Source organism: Pelodiscus sinensis, chromosome 20 (genome assembly GCF_052426305.1).
Source record: "Pelodiscus sinensis isolate ZL-2025 chromosome 20, ASM5242630v1, whole genome shotgun sequence".
NCBI classification, from domain to species: domain Eukaryota; kingdom Metazoa; phylum Chordata; order Testudines; family Trionychidae; genus Pelodiscus; species Pelodiscus sinensis.
The window spans coordinates 19,683,537-19,702,956 of NC_143071.1; the positions used below are offsets into that span (position 1 = coordinate 19,683,537).

At 54.2% G+C, this 19,420-nt stretch overlaps 1 protein-coding gene across 2 annotated transcripts; it reads right to left on the minus strand.

The window, feature by feature from the left end:
- Nucleotides 1-2,057: 2,057 nt before the first annotated feature.
- Nucleotides 2,058-16,113, minus strand: TRIM65 (tripartite motif containing 65). Of its 2 annotated transcripts, XM_075903635.2 has the most exons (7): nucleotides 15,964-16,113; nucleotides 14,799-15,264; nucleotides 11,279-11,374; nucleotides 10,890-11,123; nucleotides 7,832-8,003; nucleotides 6,437-6,520; nucleotides 2,058-3,517 (listed from the first exon to the last, which is right to left on the minus strand). In XM_075903635.2, exons 2-7 carry the CDS (start codon nucleotides 15,243-15,245, stop codon nucleotides 2,985-2,987), a joined length of 1,566 nt encoding a protein of 521 aa, XP_075759750.2. In that variant the 5' UTR covers nucleotides 15,246-15,264; nucleotides 15,964-16,113; the 3' UTR covers nucleotides 2,058-2,984. The 2 variants fall into 2 exon arrangements, with proteins under 2 accessions (XP_075759750.2, XP_075759752.2); XM_075903637.2 differs by lacking the exons at nucleotides 6,437-6,520; nucleotides 15,964-16,113 and having other exon boundaries at nucleotides 14,799-15,613.
- Nucleotides 16,114-19,420: the final 3,307 nt, after the last annotated feature.

Consider the following 19,420-nt stretch of genomic DNA (forward strand, 5'->3'; position numbering starts at 1 on the left):
TGTGCCCTTGGCTACAAGAAGGCTAATGGCATATTAGGGTGCATTGGGAGGAGCATTTCCAGCAGAGCTAGAGAAGTGATTATTCCCCTTTATTCAGCACTGGTGAGGCCACATCTGGAATATTGTGTCCAGTTCTGGGGCTCCCACTACAGAAAGGATGTGGACAGGGGCCAGTGGAGGGCAACCAAAATGATGAGGGGTCTGGAGCATATGACCTACAAGAAGAGGCTGAGGGATTTGGGCTTATTTAGGCTGCAAAAGAAAAGGGGGAGGGAGATTTGATAGCAGCCTTCAATTTCCTGAAGGGAGGTTCCAAAGAGGCTGGAGAAACACTGTTCTCAGTAGTGACAGATGGCAGAACAAGGAGCAATGGTCTCAAGTTACATTGGGGAGGTCCAGGTTGGATATTAGGAAAAACTATTTCCCTAGGAGGGTGGTGAAGCACTGGAATGGGTTACCTAGGGAGGGGGTGGAATCTCCATCCCTAGAGGTTTTTAAGACTCAGCTTGACAAGTCCTGGCTGGGTTGATTTAGTTGGGGTTGGTCCTGCTGTGGGCAGGGGCTGGACTCAATGACTCCTGAGGTCTCTTCCAGCCCTGGGATTCTATGATTCTAGGAGAGGGTTTGCTGCTTAAGGTGGGCACAGATGGAGCGGTAGGAACCTTGTGACCATCTCAGTCCCTCCTCTTTTCCTGCCCTCTACCTTCCTCTCATGCAGATCCAGTGGGATGCCCCAGTCTCCACAATTGGATGGGAGAGGGGAGAAATGGGCACTAACAAAAGGCAACAGGTGTGTGTGGGGGGGGGAGGGGGGATGGGCTGGTCATAGAAAGAATCTGAGGGGGTGGGAATCTGCATTCAGCCTCACCTTTGCAAACCCACCTCACTGGTCTAAGCCCTGGGCCAGAAAGAATCCTCCGCAGGCAGGAAGCAGCCCAGGGGGGAGTCGCAGGTCTCCGGGGGGCATTTTCCAGGAGGAGCTTATGGAGTGTCAAGAATTTTCCTGAGCAGGACCCAGTTGCCAGGAGGGGAGTGGGGGGTGTCGATGGCTCCGGAGCCAGGGGGATGGGTTGGGACAGATGTGGAGTATGAACAGAGGCAGTTTGTAACACACTGTTTGTTGGGCAGGTAGGAGACAGGGCATAGACGCCTCATATTTACACAGACACCACCCTGGCTCAGGGAGCAGCGACGCCGGCTGTCCCACTAACGGGCCTCTTTGCATGGCCAGTCGGGGGTTGAGTGGAGACAGGCCTCAGGCCCGTTCAGTCTCCAGAATCTCTAGCTGAGGCTGCCGACGTGGGCGCCACGTCTCGCCCATTGCGGGGATGGTATTTTGGGCTGTGGAGACCTGTCCGCTGGGACCTGGATCAGAGCCAAACTCATTTCACACAGGAGGCACCCTGAGAGGCAAACTGCCTCCTAGAATTCAGCAGCGACTGCAGAGTGCCTGGGCCAAACCCAGTCCCAGTATAACATGCACGTGGGCCAGGGACCCTCCCTGGAGATTTCCTGCATCAACGCTCCCACAAGCCTCTCTGCTGAGCTTCAGCCTAGGCCGTGGTACCAGATACCAGCTAATACCAGGAGAGCAACAAAGCTTTATCCTTGAAAAGCTACTGAGCCAGTGCCCCCTGGAGGCCACCTCAAACCCGCAGCTGGAAGGTGAATGCAACAGGCACAGCCTCACTCTTCGGCACACACTAGCTCCAGTGATGGGAAAAAGCCAAGTCTTGGCCAGTGAAAGGAGCTGCCCAGGGCAGGGGCTGCTGGAACAGGTGGTTGTTTTATGAAGTACAAGGGTCCTTTTTTAACTCTTACCTTTCCAAACCATGTTGACTGAAACGAAGAAATCCATCTTCAATCACACTCGACTGGGCCAGAGGTGGAAGGGATGGGATGGGATTGGACCCTCGGGGAGGTACATGGACAGGCTAGGAGGTGGGAAACTCACCCTATAGTTGCCCACCTGGTTTTGTAGACAGCTAGAACTTCCTCCTCCAGGCAGTGGGTCCAGCACTGTTCACCAGGCCCACGTTCTCAGGCAAACTGACAGCTTAAGAAACTAGAGCTTTATTGCAGGGGGAACCTTTTAAAAAACAAATAGAAACCAACCAGGGAAACATATTGTCTGCAAAGCAAAGGAAAGAGACCTTCTCCTCTCCTCCCCCACCCCACTGTGCTCTGAACGTTCTGAGTCCTGCGGTGAGAACAGCCTGGCATGCTAGAAAGGGGCCAGGCTGGAATCCCTCCTTGATCCACCCCAAAACATGGATGGTTTGGAGAAAGTGAAACTTTTCCAAATGTAGAGTCTGTAACACCAGAGCAACCACATCCTCGCACCGTCTCCACAGCACTCGCGTGAAGGCTCTGTCCCACTGCCTGTCCTCCAACCAGCTAGGAGAACGTCTGAGGAAGGACACCTTTCTGAGAGCAACTGCTCTGAAGAATGAAAAGCAGGCGGTGGTTGTTCAAAGCTTGGGGAAGTGGAGGAAATGAGCGCTGGGACATGAAGCTGTGCTAGCTCCCCTCCTGCCTTCCCCAAACAGCCCTTCCCCTGGTGCCACCACAGCATCCTAACTTCTGTCACGTGGGCTGGAGACGGGTAACGATTTCCACACACTAGATTGATGCCAGGCGCCTTCTGAATCCCACTAGCTTCAGCTCTTCCACCAGGGGACCGTTGTGACCAGTAAGGAAGCAGGCCTCCTGCCACCTAATGGCTAACCTACAGATGGCTGAACGACTTGGGCAATTTTCATTCCAGCCACGTTTATTTGGTCTTCAGGGTTCCCGCCTCATCTGCCCATGTTCAACTCATGACAAGCCCACAGCCTTGGCCCCGTGGAACCGACCACATTGTGACATCTCCAGACCTGGCTGTAGCTTCAGTAGGCTGCCCGCCGAACAAAGCAGTGCAGCTGGCTGCAAGATGGGACACGCCCTGCTGGCTACGGCTTGGCTGCCGCACCCACGCTGCTGCCTCAGTTCTGTTGGCAAAGGGTGACGACTCTGCCTTCGCAGAGCCAGAAGACTGGGTAGAGGGGCTCAGTGAAGACACAGTGGAAAGAGTGGAGAAGTTTCATCTCATTTCCAATGCCATAGAACAACAGGACTCCTGTTCCATAGTCCAGGCTGACTCCGAGGCATCGGTACAAGGGCTCTATGATCTTATGTGACTGGCCCCTGTGCCAGGCCAAGTAGCAGTCCTCCCGGATCTGCAGCCCCCAGGACGATTCATCCAGCCCAATGCTGAATTTGTGACCAGCTTGTTTCTTCCTCTGGATTTTCTTGTATGTGACACCTATGATGACCGAGTGGCTGGAGATCCTGACTTCCCAGTAGTGGTGGCCTTCGCTGTAGCTTTGGCTGCCCATCACCTGCCACAGCTCAAACCTATCTGCATGGGCCTGACACTGGCCATCAGGAGAACGGGTGTGTTTGGCCTTCTGGTTCTGAGTGGACAGCTGCAGGTACTTATTGGCTGTGTCTGGGTCGAAGGTCAAATTTCGATGATCTGTGGGCAACATGGACATCCAGCGTAAACCATGGGGGCTAGAACAATTTAATTTTCCTTTAACCTTATTCCTCCCCAAGTCCCATCTCCTGCCTATGTCAGGAGTCCAGCCCCAGCACCATTTAGCTACAGGAAAAACTCAGAGTAGAAAGCAAAGCATGTTTGGGTGGAAGAAGGGAAGTTTTGACAGTAAAGCCCAGGACTGGGAGCTATGAGTGCTAGGTTCTCTTCCTGGCTCTTGCATGGGCATGCTATGCAACTCATGTTTCGAGCCTCAGTTTCCCTAGCAATAAAATGGGATTTGAGATACTCCTGGGAATAGCAGTAGGGTAAATTGATGAATTCTCGCCAAGTGCTTTGAAATCATCTGAGAGTGGGAGGGGGAGGCTGCTGGTTGTCGTCTGCCAGCACCGTCTTTGTTCTTGTTTTAAGAACTATTTATGGTGACCTCTCTCCACAGTATTTCCAGCTAGATGCACTGACTCCAGTGGGGATGCTCACCCTCCCCAGGGAAATAGCCTTGCTCAGTTATTTCCTACGGCCCTTCAGTTATTAATAGTGGATAACATTATTGCAATTAATGATGTTTCAAATAGTAGATGGCTCTGCTTATTAATACATCTCTTTACAGACATTAACCCATCCCCTTAACAGCCCTGCGCTGGCAGTGGTACGGATTGATCTTCCAGGCACTGGGGTGATGGGTATATTAGAAACATGTAGGAAATACGAATATCCCTGTTTCGCAGGGTGGAGAGGGTTAAAAGAGCAGTCTGGGAATTGGCATCAGAGCTGAGAATAGAAGCCAGAAGCTCCTTGCTCAGACCACTAGGCCATGCTACTTTCTCAAAGAGTTAGGTTTTCTGGGCCTAAAATCCTGCCTGGATGCTGCTGTGTACAAGGACAGTTCCCCTCCTTGTTTTTAGAGCTGTCCCTTTCTCTTCTGCTGTGCAGAGTTGATTTTCGTTGGTGTGAAATAGTCCGCGCTGCCTGTTATTTGAAAGCAGGAGTTAAACCAGCCAAAGCGGAGACTGTCTGATGGAGCCAGCAGGGTGACTGCTACTCAGAGAGGTCGAAATGGGAAATGCTGTAAGTCGAGAACATCCATGGAGACACGAAGTTCTTAAAACAAGGGAGCAGAGTCCAGGAGCCTATCCGGATCGGGGAAGATTTGGAGCAGGGAGGGGGGAGGGTCTGGAGCAGGTCTCTGTGAACTTCAATTCTGTGCTGTGCCATGAGACGTGTAGTTCAGATCTGACCAGCCAGGATAAATCCCTGCTCGGTGCCAGGAGCCTGGCAGCTGCTTGCAGTGATTAAGCTTCTCAGCATCCCCCAAGGAACATTCGGGGCCTAAATATGGCTGGGCGGAAACAGGCACCTGACGCTTGCCAGGAGAGAAGCCAGAGAGAGGGAGGGAGAGCCTGTGAGCGTGTGTGGCAGGGAAGGGCTCAGTATTCTGGAATTACTCTGCCTCCACAACTCACCCTATCCCCACTCTCCCAGCGCAGGAATTCCTGCTGACTGTAGTGGGCCCATTGGATTCCTTGTAACTAAAGAGTCCTCAAAAGGTCTCCACACACAGCAGCACAGCTGTGCCACTGTCGTGCCTATGGGGCACATCTACACAGCAGCGTTATTTTGGAATAACAAACTCCGCAACTACACAGCAAGCTGCTATTTCGCAATAATGTCGAGCTGGAGGCCTTCTTACTCCGACTCCTGTAACCCTCATTTCAGGAGGAGTAAGGGAAGTCGAGGGAGAAGTGCTCTTCCCTCGACTTCCTGCTGTGCAGACAGCGCCAAAAGCCGAATTAAGCTATTTCGACAACTTTGCAACTGACATTGCTGAAGTTGCATAGCTTAATTCAACTTTTGCTCTGGAGCGGCGACGTGCCCTTAGTGTAGACACCACTACGCTGGCAAGAGAGCAGCTCCCATCTGCAAATGGTTAATCCAAGGTCTCCCACAACACAGTGCTGTCTACACGGGGAAGTGGAGGAATGGGGAGGTTTAAGATGTCCCCCCTGAGTGACACTGTTATACTGATGTAGGTCTGTAGTGTAGACCCAGTCTGAGTAGTGGCAGCTGATGTATTTGGGCCTTGTAAGCCACTCACAGGCTATGTCTACACTGGCGCGATCTTGCGCCAGAAGTATGCAAATGAGGCTAAGCGTGGAATATCGCTGAGCCTCATTTGCATACCTAATGAGCTGCCATTTTTGCAGAAGAGGCTCTTGCGCCAGAAGGAGCTGTCTACACTGCCCCTTCTTGCGCAAGAAAAACCCTCTTGCGCAATGCTGCCACGCTGATTATTTTCAGGAATAATGGCATTGCACAAAAGGATTTTTCTTGCTCAAGAAGGGGCAGAGTGGACAGCTCCTTTGGCGCAAGAGCCTCTTCTGCAAAAATGGCGGTTCATTAGGTATGCAAATGAGGCTTGGCGATATTCCACGCTTAACCTCATTTGCATTCTTCTGGCGCAAGATTGTGCCAGTGTAGACATAGCCACAATGTTTACCTCTATCTGGAGATCTCAAAGCTCTCTGCACACATGGGAGCGCAGGACTTCCCTCATCCTTGTGAGGCAATGGAGTACTCCGATCCCCCTTCATTAAAGCAACCAGCCACAGCCGCACCCAAACAGAGCTGTGTCAGAGGCCAGCACAGAATTAGACCATTTTAGCCACACAAGGCCGTCCTGCCTAGGGGTTGCAAATTTTCCCCGGGAAGCTCTTTCAGATCCACCCCCCGCTTCCCCCCAGCATGGTTTTGGCTTGCTACATTGCTATGTTGTTACCAGTCCAAGAAGGAAACGCCAACCGCCTTCATAGGTTACAGACACTTTCCTACTCTTCCCACCCACGTGGCTGGCTCCCAACGTGCCGTTCCAAGCTGCACTCCAACCCAGAACTGCCTCACCCTTCAGAAGCTCTGCTCTTAATTCACAGACAGGAAGGGCTGGTCCCGCCTTCACCACAGCAAGCGCCTTTTGCTCTGCCGACTCTGCAGCAAAAGAGAAAGGGGCAGCTCTAGAAACAAGGAGGGAACTGTCCCCGCAGACTGCAGCATCTGGGCGGGATTTCAGGCCCAGAAGCACAGCCCAGCTCTGACACGTAGCGGCAGCTGCCCATCTGTGTGTCCGAGGTAGGAGGAAGGAAAAATGAGGGTTTGACAAAAACGCCAGCTCCGTCACCCTGCTGTTCTCACAGCCAAGGGAGAGGGTGCAGTGAGGCCGGCCAGCAAGTCCTTGTGTGTACACAAGAGCCTCAACGTGAGCTTTAAACCTGATCAGAGCTAGACAATGCGGAGTTGGAATCACTTCTCTGACCCGCTGGGAACTGGCACATCCCCTTACATCTCCTCCCCTCACCCACAACCTGCTGTTCGACAAGAAGGCTGCCCTTGTGGTCAGAGTGCCAGCCTGGGACTCGGGGAACCTCAGTCATGCTCCCTGCTACATGCTCCCTGTGTGACCTTGGGCAAGTCACTTAATCTACCCTGAGCCTCAGTTCCACCTCAGTGCCATGGGGGCAATGTTTCACCAGATTGGGGGGGGGGGGCTACAATGCTAAATCCATTAGTGGGTGTGATGCACTCAAATGCTAGAGTAACGGGGGCTAAGCCCCTGGCCTACATTCATTTGTTTGATCCGCCTGTGGCCTGGCAGACTGTAAGCACTCTGGGGGTATGTCTAGACTACACCTCTCTGTCGACAGAGAGATGTAGATTAGGCACGTCAAAATTGCTAACGAAGCAGGGATTTAAATATCCCGTGCTTCATTAGCATAAAAGTGGCCGCCATTTTTTTTCGAAACGGAGCTTTTTCGAAAAAAAAAAAAAACCCCAGCAGTCTAGATGCAGATCTGTTGAAAAATAAACCCTTTTTCGAAAGATCCTGTAAACCAAATCCCTGCTTCATTAGCAATTTCGACGTGCCTAATCTACACCTCTCTGTCGACAGAGAGGTGCAGTCTAGACAGCCTGGGAGTGGGGACTGTCATCTGCTATGTGTTCATACAGCACCTAGCACAATGGGACCCAACCTTCCGGCTAGTGCAGTAGAACTGGCAACGAAAGCCCGGCCAACAAGGGGCCCCTCTAGTGCCACATGGAAAGGGTGTGGGAGGGACTCTTGTGATGTGAATACTGAGGTGTCCCCTCCCCCACAACGCCTCTGCTTGTTGCCCCAGCACATCTACAACTGTTCCACTGCAGAGAGGTGATTTATACAGGCAGGGCTGGGACAGTGACTTGGTGTCCAACTGGGCGGGGGAGAGGGAGGGGGAGGGGGAGGTACCAAATGGAAGCTCTTACCTTTGGCTTCAGCATCGGCCACGTGTGGGTGCAGGGAGTTGGGCAAATCCTCCAGCAAAAGCCTAGAGACCTCTGTGAGGATCTTAGCCATGGAATCCATCATATTGGCCACACTGAACTCAACAGCTGGCAAAACTCCCAGGCTGTCTGGGGACGGGAGCAGCAGGAATCCCTGCATGGGACAGGAAGAGGAGAGGAAATGCAGCACGCCAGGCATTCCTGTCTGAGGCTCAGCGGCACAGCAGCTCAGAAACCCCCTTCCCTCTGTAAAGGGGAAGGCACAGTCATCACGTTCCCTGACTACTTCATCTGCTTCCTCCTCGGCTCGGGGATTCACCATAGCCCTGGTACTCCATGGCGCTGAATGGCTGCCTGTAGCTCAGCTGTGTTCAGCCGCACACTCTGCCTGTCGCTGTCGGAATGGGCGATGGTCCTTGGTAGAGGGGCCATGACAGAGTAGCATGGGGGCCGAACAGTCTAATTATGGTGGCCAGGGTCTGGTTTTTGACAGGAAAGTCCAGTTGAAAATGGAACCCGTTAGTGTCTGGTCACCTGCAGTAACTGGCCCCCACATGTGAGACAGCCAGCTGTAGCGGGAGTCTGGCAGAGCACCTCATGGAGAGAAGAGGCTGGGTGGCTCCCAGATGGCTCCAGCCTCTGGCAGAAAGGGGTGTGCGGGGGGAGGGGGGGTGTGATCTTGTCTGCCCTGCTCAACCTGGTCCTCAGCCCCTTGCTTTGGGAACTGACTCCCTTGCCCCTCCACTGGGCAGGCTCCATGTCAGCTTCCCCCAGCCCAGCTCTGCAGGTGAGTGGGTGGGTGGGAGGGCAGAGCAAGGAACAAGGGGGAGGAGCAGCAGGGCCTGGGGAAGGGGCGGTGCAGGGTGTCCAGTTTCCAGCAGTTCGAAAGCGACAGCCCTAAAGTCTAATCCCCTTCCCTCCCACACAGGCCTCTAACCATTTCATTGCCCTCCCGGGCCTTTGGATCTTCTGGAGCTGGCGGGACCCAGGCTGAACACTGCACCCAAGCCAGGGCAGGTTCGTTCGTTCGATAGAACTAGGCGAGTCTGCACTGGCACTTCACAGCACCGTCACTTTCTGGCTCGGGGGTGTGAAAAACCCCTCCCCCGGAACACAGCAAGTCTCTGCGCTGTAAAGCCCCGGTGTGAACCCGGCTACAGCACCGGGAGCTGCTCCCGCACGGAGGTGCCTTACATGGAGCGCCAGGAGAGCGCTCTCCCCGCACACGTGCCATGGCCACACTTTCAGTTTCAGGCACTTTAGAAGTTTAAATGTAGACAAGCCTTAGCTCCGACGTGAGTGATAATTTTGTATTGGGGGGGGGTCACTCCAAGATTTTGGTAAGTGGTCAAGGGCTGCACTTTTCTATGGAGGGGGTGTGGCATCTGGGGCAGAGGTTGGGTGCAGAAGGGAGCGCAAGGTAGGAGAATGGGGTGCAGGAGAGGGTGTGGCGACTAAGAAGGAGTTTGTGTGGAGGGGGTTGTGATCCTGGGGCAGAGGCCTGGGGTCCAGGAGGGCATATGGGTGTAGGAGAGGATTCTGGCCTGAGGGAGGGGTGAAGAAGGGGGGTCTGGAAACAAGTTGTGACTTGGAGGGAGAGGAGTGCAGAGGGTTTGGGTGGTGATCTAGGGTAGGGGCTTGGGGTGCAGGGTCCAGAGGAGATCTGGGAGCAGGCAGTGCTTTTTTTGTAAAGGTACTCCAAGGGAAACATTGCTGAGCTCTGACTAGAGGTGCCGGTACTACGTCGGGAGGTGCCGGTACTGCGTACTGGGCAGTACTGTCACAAAAGCACTGGGTGCAGGAAAGGATTCTGGCCTGGGGGAGGGGCACTTGGAGGGGCTGCAGGGTCTGGGAGTGAGTTGTGACCTGCAGGAGGGGGAGATGCACAGGTTTTGGGTGGTGACTTGGGACAGGGAGTTGGGGTGCCAGAGAGCATGGGGTGCCGCAGGCAGGCTCTGGCTGGGAGGCGCTTACCTAAGCGGCTCCTAGCCAGCAGCTCTGCAGGCTCCCTGCCTGCCAGTCTCAGGCTGCTCAAATGGATGGCTGATCCCTGTGGCTCTCTGCTCTGGGTGCCAGGGGGAGGGCAGGCCCAAATGGAAGGGAGATGTGAAGGGTGTGAGTGCTGGGGCGGCATGTTGCTCCAGCCTCCCTCCCCCATGCTCCAGCTGACTGAAAGCTGGGGCTGATTTCCACTCTTCCTCCCGGGAGCAAAGCTGGAGGCAGGGTTGGGTTGCAGGGGTAGGGCAGCCACCAGCCCCTCCCATGGCTCAACCCCCCTCCCCCCCACACACACACACAGAAATTCCTGCGTACGGGCCTGGACCAGGAGGCTTCATGTGCTACCCCTGCCCCTCTGCAAAAACTGGCCAATGGGAGCTGAGAGATTTTGCTAGGGGATGGGGGCAGTGGGTGAAGTCTCCCCCAGCACTCAGAGCAGAGAGCCACAGGGAGCAGCCAGCTGCTTAAAGTGGCATGCAGCTGCTATGAAGCGGCTGGCTGCTCTGTGCCTGAGGGTCTTCGTGGGGCAGACTGTGGGCTGGATAAGGCAGATGGGCAGGCCAAATCTAGCCCACTCCTGCCTTAGATACGTAATTTGCATGCCTCAGTGACTCATGCAGTCCTCAAGGGGGTGCTCAGGTGCCCCATCTTCCTGCAAGGTGTTTCCCAGGAGCAGCTGCAGCAAAGCTGATGGGGCATCAACCACAGTTGGTGGCATGGTGTTGCACTGGGTCTGCCTACATGCCAGCCCCATGGGGCCCACTGTGAGTGGGGGGGCACTCCAGCCCCTCCCACAATTTCCCGTTTGACCATTTCACTAAATAAATGGGATTTGATATCTCTATTGCATCCCTGACCATCTGGGCCATTGCTGGACCAACCCTCCATACACCTGAAGCTCTCTTGCTGGCTTTGAGACTGTGTGCACAGGGCATTATGTGCAAAGCGAAACTGACTTCAGCATACAAGTGACCTGGCCACTGACCACAGAGTACAGGGTGGTCACAGCTCTCTCCAGGCATGGCTGAGTGGGCACCAGTACCTCTAGGAACTTCATATCATCTCCACAGGTCAGCAGCTCCTGGGCCTTTTGCTGGTGCTGGGTGAGCATGGCCAGATGGTCCTGCAGGTGGCTCCAGTTCTCTGCCACTTGTCCTAGGGCAGTGGCCTGCTCTTGCTCTATCTTGTCCACGGCCGTCCTTTGGCTTTCCTCCAGGGCTTTTAGCAGGTGGGCAAACTTCTGCAAAATCCCCGACTTCAGCAACTCTGAAGACTCCTGAATGGAAAAAACATCAATGAGGACAATGAGACAAAGAACTGACATGGCAGCAGTTGGGTGGCTTCCCCCAGCTGTGTCCAGAGGCAGCAGCACTTGGTGCCAGCCCCCTGCACTCCCAGCTGTGGGGAGGGGGACTGTGCTAGTCTTATTACCTTTATGGTGTCTGTTTGCTCCTCCAGTTTGTGCATCTCCTCCTTGCTCTTCACAGCCTCCTCCTGGGTTTTCACCAGAGACTCTTCTAACAGGACCTGTGAGAGAGGCCGGATCCCAAAGCGCAATGTGTTACAGTACTCCGTGTCCAGGGGCTGGGCGAGCTGCCCCTCTGATCTCTCTGTGGGCCTGCCACCCGGTGGAATCACACCTTTCTCACACTCTCAGACCAGGCCCTGCGCTCCAGTCCCCTGTGATCAACCAGGACTTGGCTCAGAGCCTGCAGCTCAGTTCCCCCTGAGAGCACAGACAGTGGTCAGCAGAGTAACCAACAGGAAACTACAAATATTTAAGAGAAAAAAGATCTCAAAAGGCTACAGAGCAGCCTGGATGCCTTGCGCGAAGTGTAGCCTTGTAATTTCGTAGGTAAAAAGTTAGTTAGTTATAATGAACGTATGTTATAGCAAAAGGTTTGGATTAAACTTAAATACAAGATGTAGGCCTCAGACAGGCCAGGCAGCTTTGTTAACTTAGCTCCAGATCTGTTTGATGTTAGCATGTTCTGATGTTAAAGCAAAGGGATGGACTAGTGTAATACAGTGAGGTTAATATTAGGCAAGGTCTTGTAATAGATAGAAAGAAGTTTAATGTTGAAAGACTTTGTAACTTTGTTAAAGCGACTAGAAGTACCCCTTTGTCCCACGCTGTAATTGTGTAAATGTATTGTTTGTTGAATAGTGAGACGGACCCACGGGGGCCCGCACTCCCGAAGGGGGGGGATCGCCCCCCCCTGATGCGGAAAAGACAGGCTGGGGCCGTGCCCGGCTGCGGAGGCCCCACTCGCCGGCTCAGCGGAGTTGGGGAGGAGCGGGAGCAGGACGCCGCCCGGCTGCATCAGGGGCGGGGCCACCCCATGCCGACACTCCCCGGTGTGAGGCTGGGAGAGTGGCGGAACCGGCGAACGCCGGACCACCCGGGGGGCGGGGCTATGGCCCTGCAACCCGACGGCGCACCGCGGAGCGACGCTGAGAGGGCGGGGCACCGTCCCGGGACGTCCGCCCCCGGGCCGCTTGAAAAGCAGCTGGGTGAGTCGACTCAGGGGGGCCGGGGAAGGAGCCTCCAACCCCCACGCAGGAGGAAAGACATCCCGCCCCGCTGGAGGGACGTAGGAGCAGTGCAGTGGCCCCTCGGGCACCAGCAGGACGGGGCCGAGGCACCGGACGTGGTGAGTACCCCGGTCGGGTCCGCAGGGGGGTTGGCGCTGGATGGGGAGTGGAAGGAGCCCGGGGCAGTCTGCCTCTGGCGGCCGTGGACAGGCGAGTTTCGGGGATTGACCCCGCCTGTCATGGAGGGAATGCGCTAATCCCTCCATTTAGGGCCCCGGGCTGGGACTCGGTGGAGAGGGAGGCCCCCCCGCCCCTCTGGGGTTTCTGGGTGGGTGCGGCCCCCCCCAAGTTGGACCCTAGCGGGTGTTGCCCTTGCCAGCCGGGCATCTGGGGATAGGACCCCAGGACCGGTATAGGGGGGTTAATCCCCCCCCAAACCTATACCAGGGACAGGACCCTGAGACCCTTACCAGGGTCGTAAAGGTGGGTTCCCAGAACCCTGTTGCCGGGCGGCGATGGGTGATCGCACCCACGGACCCCTGTGAAGAGGTCGGATTCCGGGGCCCACGACCCCGGATCCAGACGGTGGGTCCGCTGAAGCCCCCTGCCCACCCGGGAGGGGGCGCTCGCACCCAACAAACCCGTCACAAATAGTAAGAGAGAGGTAGCCGTGTTAGTCTGATCTTTCTAAAACAAAAGGAAAAACTATGTAGCACTTTTAAGACTAACAAGATGGTTTAATAGTGATGAGCTTTCGTGGGCCAGACCCACTTCCTCAGATCATATTCTGGAAGAGAATTGGCATGACCATATATACCAACGGAATACAATGGAAAAAGTGAACACGTTCTAAAACTGACAGATCAGATTTAGTGCAGAAGATGGGGTGAGGGAGGGAATAGCTATTTGAGTCAGTGACTTCTTATAGCAACCTGACTCCTCTCCTCCAAAGAGGGGCTTTTAAAACATCTCCCAGCCTTTTGCTCTCTAGTTCCCAGCCTGGCAGGACGAGGCCCGCGCTTGCCAGAGAGAATCTGTGAAGTTAACAACTAGCAGTGGTGTCTACCAAGCGTGTGTGGGGCCTGTTCACAATAAGGCTGTGAACGGTTAACTGTTTAACCGGTTACCTGGCAAGCACTAGACTTACTGGACTGCTTGCCAGATAACCACCTAATAACCCAGCAGTACAGCAACCACCTAATAACCCAGCAGTACAGCAACCTTTCCTCATTCACCAGCGCAGGGCCAGTAACCCCGCCTCCTTGCTGTCCATCACTTTGCTCGGGGTACTCGTGTCACTGCCACCCTGAACACCCCCAGCATTTTGACAACATATCACTCCTTTGCAAATAGCCATATACCTGCCTCAGCTCCCCTCACCCCCCGAAAAAGCTCCCACAGCAGTAGCCTCCCCAGGAATTGAAATTGAGGGGAGGAGGGTGAGACCGTGAGGGTGAAGGTGAGCTGTATGGCACCATAGTTCACAAAACTGGGGGGATGTTGGGGAAATTCAGGGGGGTATACACCCTCATGGGGGGGTGTAGGGAAATCCCTGTCCCACATGCTTTCACATCCCACTTTCTTCCACCTTCCTGAGTAATATGGCTAGTTCTTATGCGGCTCTTTGCATGTGTAGGATTCAAAGCACCCTACAAAGGATGGTACATATTAGCACCCTCATTTTATAGCAGGGGAAACTGGGATGGAGGGGGAAGGGCATTGTCCTGGGTCACATGGGAACAGAATACAGGTCTCTGGAGAGAGCTACCTCACATGGAAACCCTTTTATTTCCCTTCTGCAAATCTGTCTTGCTCCACCACAAAGGCATTGAGGAATTGCTCAGCTTGGATGCTGGCTGCAGGCGACAGCACTGGGCTGCTAAAAGGCAGCACAGGCAACAGGAAGCAGACACTGTCTTTCCACCTCTCTCTCTCGCACTGCAAGGCTGGGTCTCTCCAGTTATAGTTTCCCCCTCACAGGCAACTTCCCAGCTAGCCCTAAATAATCATCAGAGGAAGGGTGTCTGTCGCCTTCTCAAGCAGCTGTGGGAGGAGCAGGGCTGTGCATGTCATAATGCCTACTGGGTCCCGCTCTGGAATGGCTGCGCGCACACAGAAGGCAGGCAGGAAATCCGGGAGCTGGTTACCAGACAGCCACACAACACTATTAACTATTTAGTGTTCAAATATGCTGCAACATCTGCTAGTTCTGCTGAGTCTCAGGTTAACCGTAGCAGTTAAACTCCTGGCCGCTGCCGAGAGACCGCAGGGCTGGCAGCCACCAAGAGCCCCTGGTAGGTTTTCCCATGTAACCAATTGAATTTTGTTTGGTTACAGGGTTAGTGTTGTTTTTTAAACTTTTACATCCTTGAGTTAGGGCCCCGCAGCTCACAGGGGAGACCCAGCCCAACCCTACCTCCTTTCTCCTGCGCTCCTCCTCGACCAGGACCCTGCGGTGGTCCCGGCACTCCTTCACCGTGCACACGCAGCAGATGCACAGCTTTTCCTCTTGGCAGTAGAGCTCCAGGGGCCGCCCGTGCCTGGAGCACCTGCCCCCATTGACGGGGGATTTCCTCTCAACGCTGGAGGCCTGCTCTTCGCCAGACCTGACCAGCTCTACCACGCCGCAAAGGGCAACGTTCTTGCTGAGCTCCAGCCGCTGCCCAAAGCATTTCCTGCAGTCGGGACAGGTGCAAACCTTCTCGCCCGGAGCAGCTGTCATCTCTTCCTTGTCCCAGTGGTTGTTGATACACTTCATGCAGAAGTTGTGCCCACAGGGCATGGTCACTGGTGTCCCAAACATCTCCAGGCAGATGGAGCAGACCAGCTTCTCCTCCAGCTTCTGGGGGCCTTGAGCTGCCATCCTGCTAGGCCAAGAGCAGCTGAGGCAGAGAAGGAAATCAAACAGCAGCGTGAGAGGCGGCTAGGACAGAGCTATGCTTTGCAGAGAGGAGGGATGGGCACAGAGCCAGCTAAGCTCTTAAAGGGACACACAGGCCGGCGGCGTTGTATTTATCGAACACCTGTTCTCTGCTCTCTCAAGGAGACTTTCTGGTTTTCATTTCCCAGACCCTCAGACTGCTGGCTGCCTGGGGAGGCCTGAAAAGCTGCCTTTGCTCAGCTTCGTGTTGCTAGCTAATTTTTTGGCTGTTTTCTGTTTAGCCCTTGAGAGGAGTTCTCAGCTTTCAACCCGAACAGCCATTTTCTCCTGGGACAGGGCTTGTCTTTACAAACCAGGCAGAGCCTTGCCACCTTCCCTCTCCCCCACCGTTTTATTACAGTGACCACAATTCTGTGCTGGAATTGTGATGGGCGGGGGGCTTTGGGACGCAGAGGGGGCGGGGCAGGGGCAGGCTGGGGGTGATGGGCGGGGGGCTGTGGGACGCAGAGGGGGCGGGGCAGGGGCAGGCTGGGGGTGATGGGCGGGGGGCTGTGGGACGCAGAGGGGGCGGGGCAGGGGCAGGCTGGGGGTGATGGGCGGGGGGCTGTGGGACGCAGAGGGGGCGGGGCAGGGGCAGGCTGGGGGTGCTGGGCGGGGGGGTGTGGGACGCAGAGCCCTTGGCAAACCAGAGAGGACCTACCAGAGACTCTGCACGCAGCACTCATGTCCTTGCTGGCTTGAGGAAGTGGATCAGCAGGGCAGACCGTAGCCATACAGAGCCCCAGCATTGGTCAGGGGCCTTGAGCACTGGGCAGGGATTGCTAGCTAAGTGAAATGTAACATGGAGATGCATTGCAACCTAACAGGATGTTGCATTTCCTCGCTATGGGAAGGCAGAGCAACTGCAAAAGGCTGTCATGCATCTGGGAGGTCTCAGCAGCAGCCAGCGCCCACCTACAATGACAAAGCTTGGCTCCACAGATCACAAACCCGGAGGCCAGTGCCATGACTGAGTGCAAGCCCCACATGCAATCACACGAGGAGTCAGTGGAGAATACAAGGGGAGGGGAGAACCGTTACACCTAGGACAGCCAATGAAGGATGGAGCCTCCCATATTTAGATCCCAAGGATGCAGTCTGAGACTGGGGTTGGTGGGAGTTCAAAGCTCTTCTGTGGAATCTTATCACCACAGAACATGTCTTTAAGATTTTGTCTACTTCTTGCCCTTTTGCTCACCACTCCAGATCAAGCAGAGTCCCACCCACTCCTACTGGGACCTAATGGTCTTTCTGTTACCACTTTGTGTCCAGGGAGCATGGGGGTAGATCAGAGGGAGAACTGTGCCACTGCTTGTGTGATGCAAGGCACTCTCCTCCCACACATGCCATGAGATCAGAGGCATAACACTTACAAGCAGCTGTACTTCGTTCAGGCTGCAAGCTCTCAGCCAGGGCTCTGCTTGGCTTATGCGCTTGCTTTACTTACTACCTGTTCTAAAACCTCTGTCTCTGCACATCGCGCTCTGGAAATAATAAAAGCCAGTTGCTTCTGTACTCAGACACTAGCTGTTTTGCCCTTTATCCTCCAGCTCTAGTTAACCCTTAACCCGCCCCCCATCCTCTCTCTGCCTGACCCCAGATGTTTTTTAAAGAAAAAAAAAAGCATCCAGTGTTGTGATTTCTGATTGTCAGCCACCTCCTGCCTAGCCCAATCTGTGTGGGACAATTAGTGTTGCCCACTCTCCCAAATGTACTGGGACATGAGAGTCTGGCCCTTGTGCAGGGGTTTCTCTGGCCCATCTAACCCACCTCCTGCCCAATAATTAATTCCACCCCCATTAGCTCACATCCCCCATTTCCCAGCCTCACCTGTGCACTTCTTGTGGTTCACCCCCCTCTCCTGGGCCTGGGGCATAGGCAAGGGCTCTTCACCTCCTAGGCCAGCTAGTAGTAGGGAGGTACCAGAGGTGCTGTCCCCATTGCTCAGAGGGACCTGGCTCGTTGGTCTCTTTCTGCCTCCTCTGAGAACATTTGAGTTACTGGTGGAGGGGAAAGGAGGAGCACTGCCTGCAGCAGCTCTGACTGGCTGCTCTGCTGCAGGAGATTGGGCAATGGGCGGGAGGCAGCCAATCTGAAATCTCCAGTGCGCAAATGGGCTGGAACTTCTCACATAGAGAGACTGGCCCCAGCTTCAGCCACAATCCTGCCACTTGCAAACCCTGTGGCAGCACCACCCAGGACTCCTCAGTCCTTCTCCTTCCAAAATCAACATTGGCAAAAGTTGAGCTGAAACCCCCCCTCCATCCCTGATTCCTTGTCCCATCTCTCCCCATAAAGACCTTCCGCTAAGGCTCTTATTTCTGCCACACTCCAGGCTACACAGTCTCCCCACATATCAAGTCAATTTGCTGTCTGTAATCTCCATGCAGCACCAGGTGGTCTGTGGTTTGATTTAGAGGAATGTCAGGCCAATGTTATCCCATTAGAGACAGAGAGGGGCCTGTGCTCACTCAGCAGAGGTATCCCTCCCTCAGAGGGATATTGCACTGTGAGCATAAATTTGTTGGCTGCCCAAGGCAGGGCAGCCAACTAGCCCTGCACTTGGTGCATCCATCGCTGTGGCGCTGAGGGAGCATGTAAAAGGGTGGGTACTTAAACACTAAGGCTATGTCTACACTTGCGGCTTCTTGCGCAAGTAATATGCAAATGAGTCTAAGCGTGGAATATCGCTGAGCTTCATTTGCATACCTAATGAGCCACCATTTTTTTCCAGAAGAGGTTCTTGCGCAAGGAGCATCTACACTGCCCCTTCTTGCGCAATGCGGTTACACCTATTACTTTTCAGGAAGAACGGCATTGCGCAAGAGGGCATTTCTTGCGCAAGAAGGGGCAGTGTAGACGCTCCTTGCACAAGAGCCCCTTCCGAAAAAAACGGTGGCTCATTAGGTATGCAAATGAGGCTCGGCAATATTCCATGCTTAGCCTCATTTGCATATTACTCGCACAAGAAGCCGCGAGTGTAGACATAGCCTAAATGTCTTTGGTTAGTACTCTTTACTCCTTCAACAGGAGGAATACCACAGATTCAGCAAGAGGCAACTCAGGTAAACAGGAGTTCTTGCAGGGAACTCAGCTGGGCTTTGTCTACACTGGCGGCTTCTTGCGCAAGAACATCTTGTGCAACAAAAGGTCCACACCGCCATGTGCGAGCTCTGCTTTTGTGCAAGAGCACCTATGGCAGTGTGGACTCTCTCTTGCGCAAGAAAGTTCTGATGACCATTTTAGCCATAGGGCTTTCTTGCACAAGAAATCCCTGCTCAGCATCCACACTGCCCTCTTGCGCAAGAGCTCCTGCACAAGAGGGCTTACACCTGAGAAAAAAGAGCATAGCACTTGCACAAGAAGCCCTCTCTTATGCCATACTGTAAATTTCCTTGCGCAGGAGGGGTGGTGGCAGTGTGGACGCTCTGCGGATTCTCGTGCAAGAACGGCTGTACTTGCACAAGAAGCCAGGAGTGTAGACATAGCCCTGGAGTCCTGGCATAGGTAGGGTGTTGATGCTTCTACATGCATCCTCAGTGACACAGCGATGGATGAAGCAACTGCAGGCCAGTCAGCTGCCCTGGGATTCCTTACTGCCGCTTTGGGCAGCCAACAAATCTAATGGGGGGCCAATTTTAAGGCTAGTGATAGGTACTAGGGTCAGAGCTGTGGAAATTGGTGGGCACCATATATCTACACAGCAGATGCACTGTTGCCTCTGCTGAAAGCGTCCCGCACTCAGTGACTTTCCAACATGTCTCAGCCATGACCCAGACTGAGTTCTGATTTTGACCTATCTCTAAGAACAACACCCAGACCTTGTTGATGGCCTGGAGAAGTGGTGGGTTTGGACACGCCTGGGCTTTGCATGTTCTCTTAATTTCAGAGTAGAGCCCAGTCCCCTTAATACTCATTCTCAAAATGTAGGCAGACTAGTCAGCCTAGTCTGATGTCTATATCAGAACCCTGCATTTCCTCTTGTCTGGCAATGACCAACAGGGGTGCAGGAGTGCAGTATCAAATCAGCGTAAAGCATTGATCGCATCAGTCCTGAAGCACATAGAGCGTAATACATTTTGAATTGCTGCATTAGTTGCCTGTAAGCTGAGCACTTG

What these genes read in the sequence shown, in the direction of transcription:
- TRIM65 (XM_075903635.2), bottom strand. Translation starts at nt 15,245, where the DNA reads ATGGCAGCTCAAGGCCCCCAGAAGCTGGAGGAGAAGCTGGTCTGCTCC. An exon ending in GGCCGATGCTGAAGCCAAAG is followed by an intron (nt 6,521 to 7,831) that starts GTAAGAGCTTCC and finishes CTTTTGCTGCAG; the next exon opens with AGTCGGCAGAGCAAAAGGCG. An exon ending in AAGAGCAGAGCTTCTGAAGG is followed by an intron (nt 3,518 to 6,436) that starts GTGAGGCAGTTC and finishes TGTTGCCCACAG; the next exon opens with ATCATCGAAATTTGACCTTC.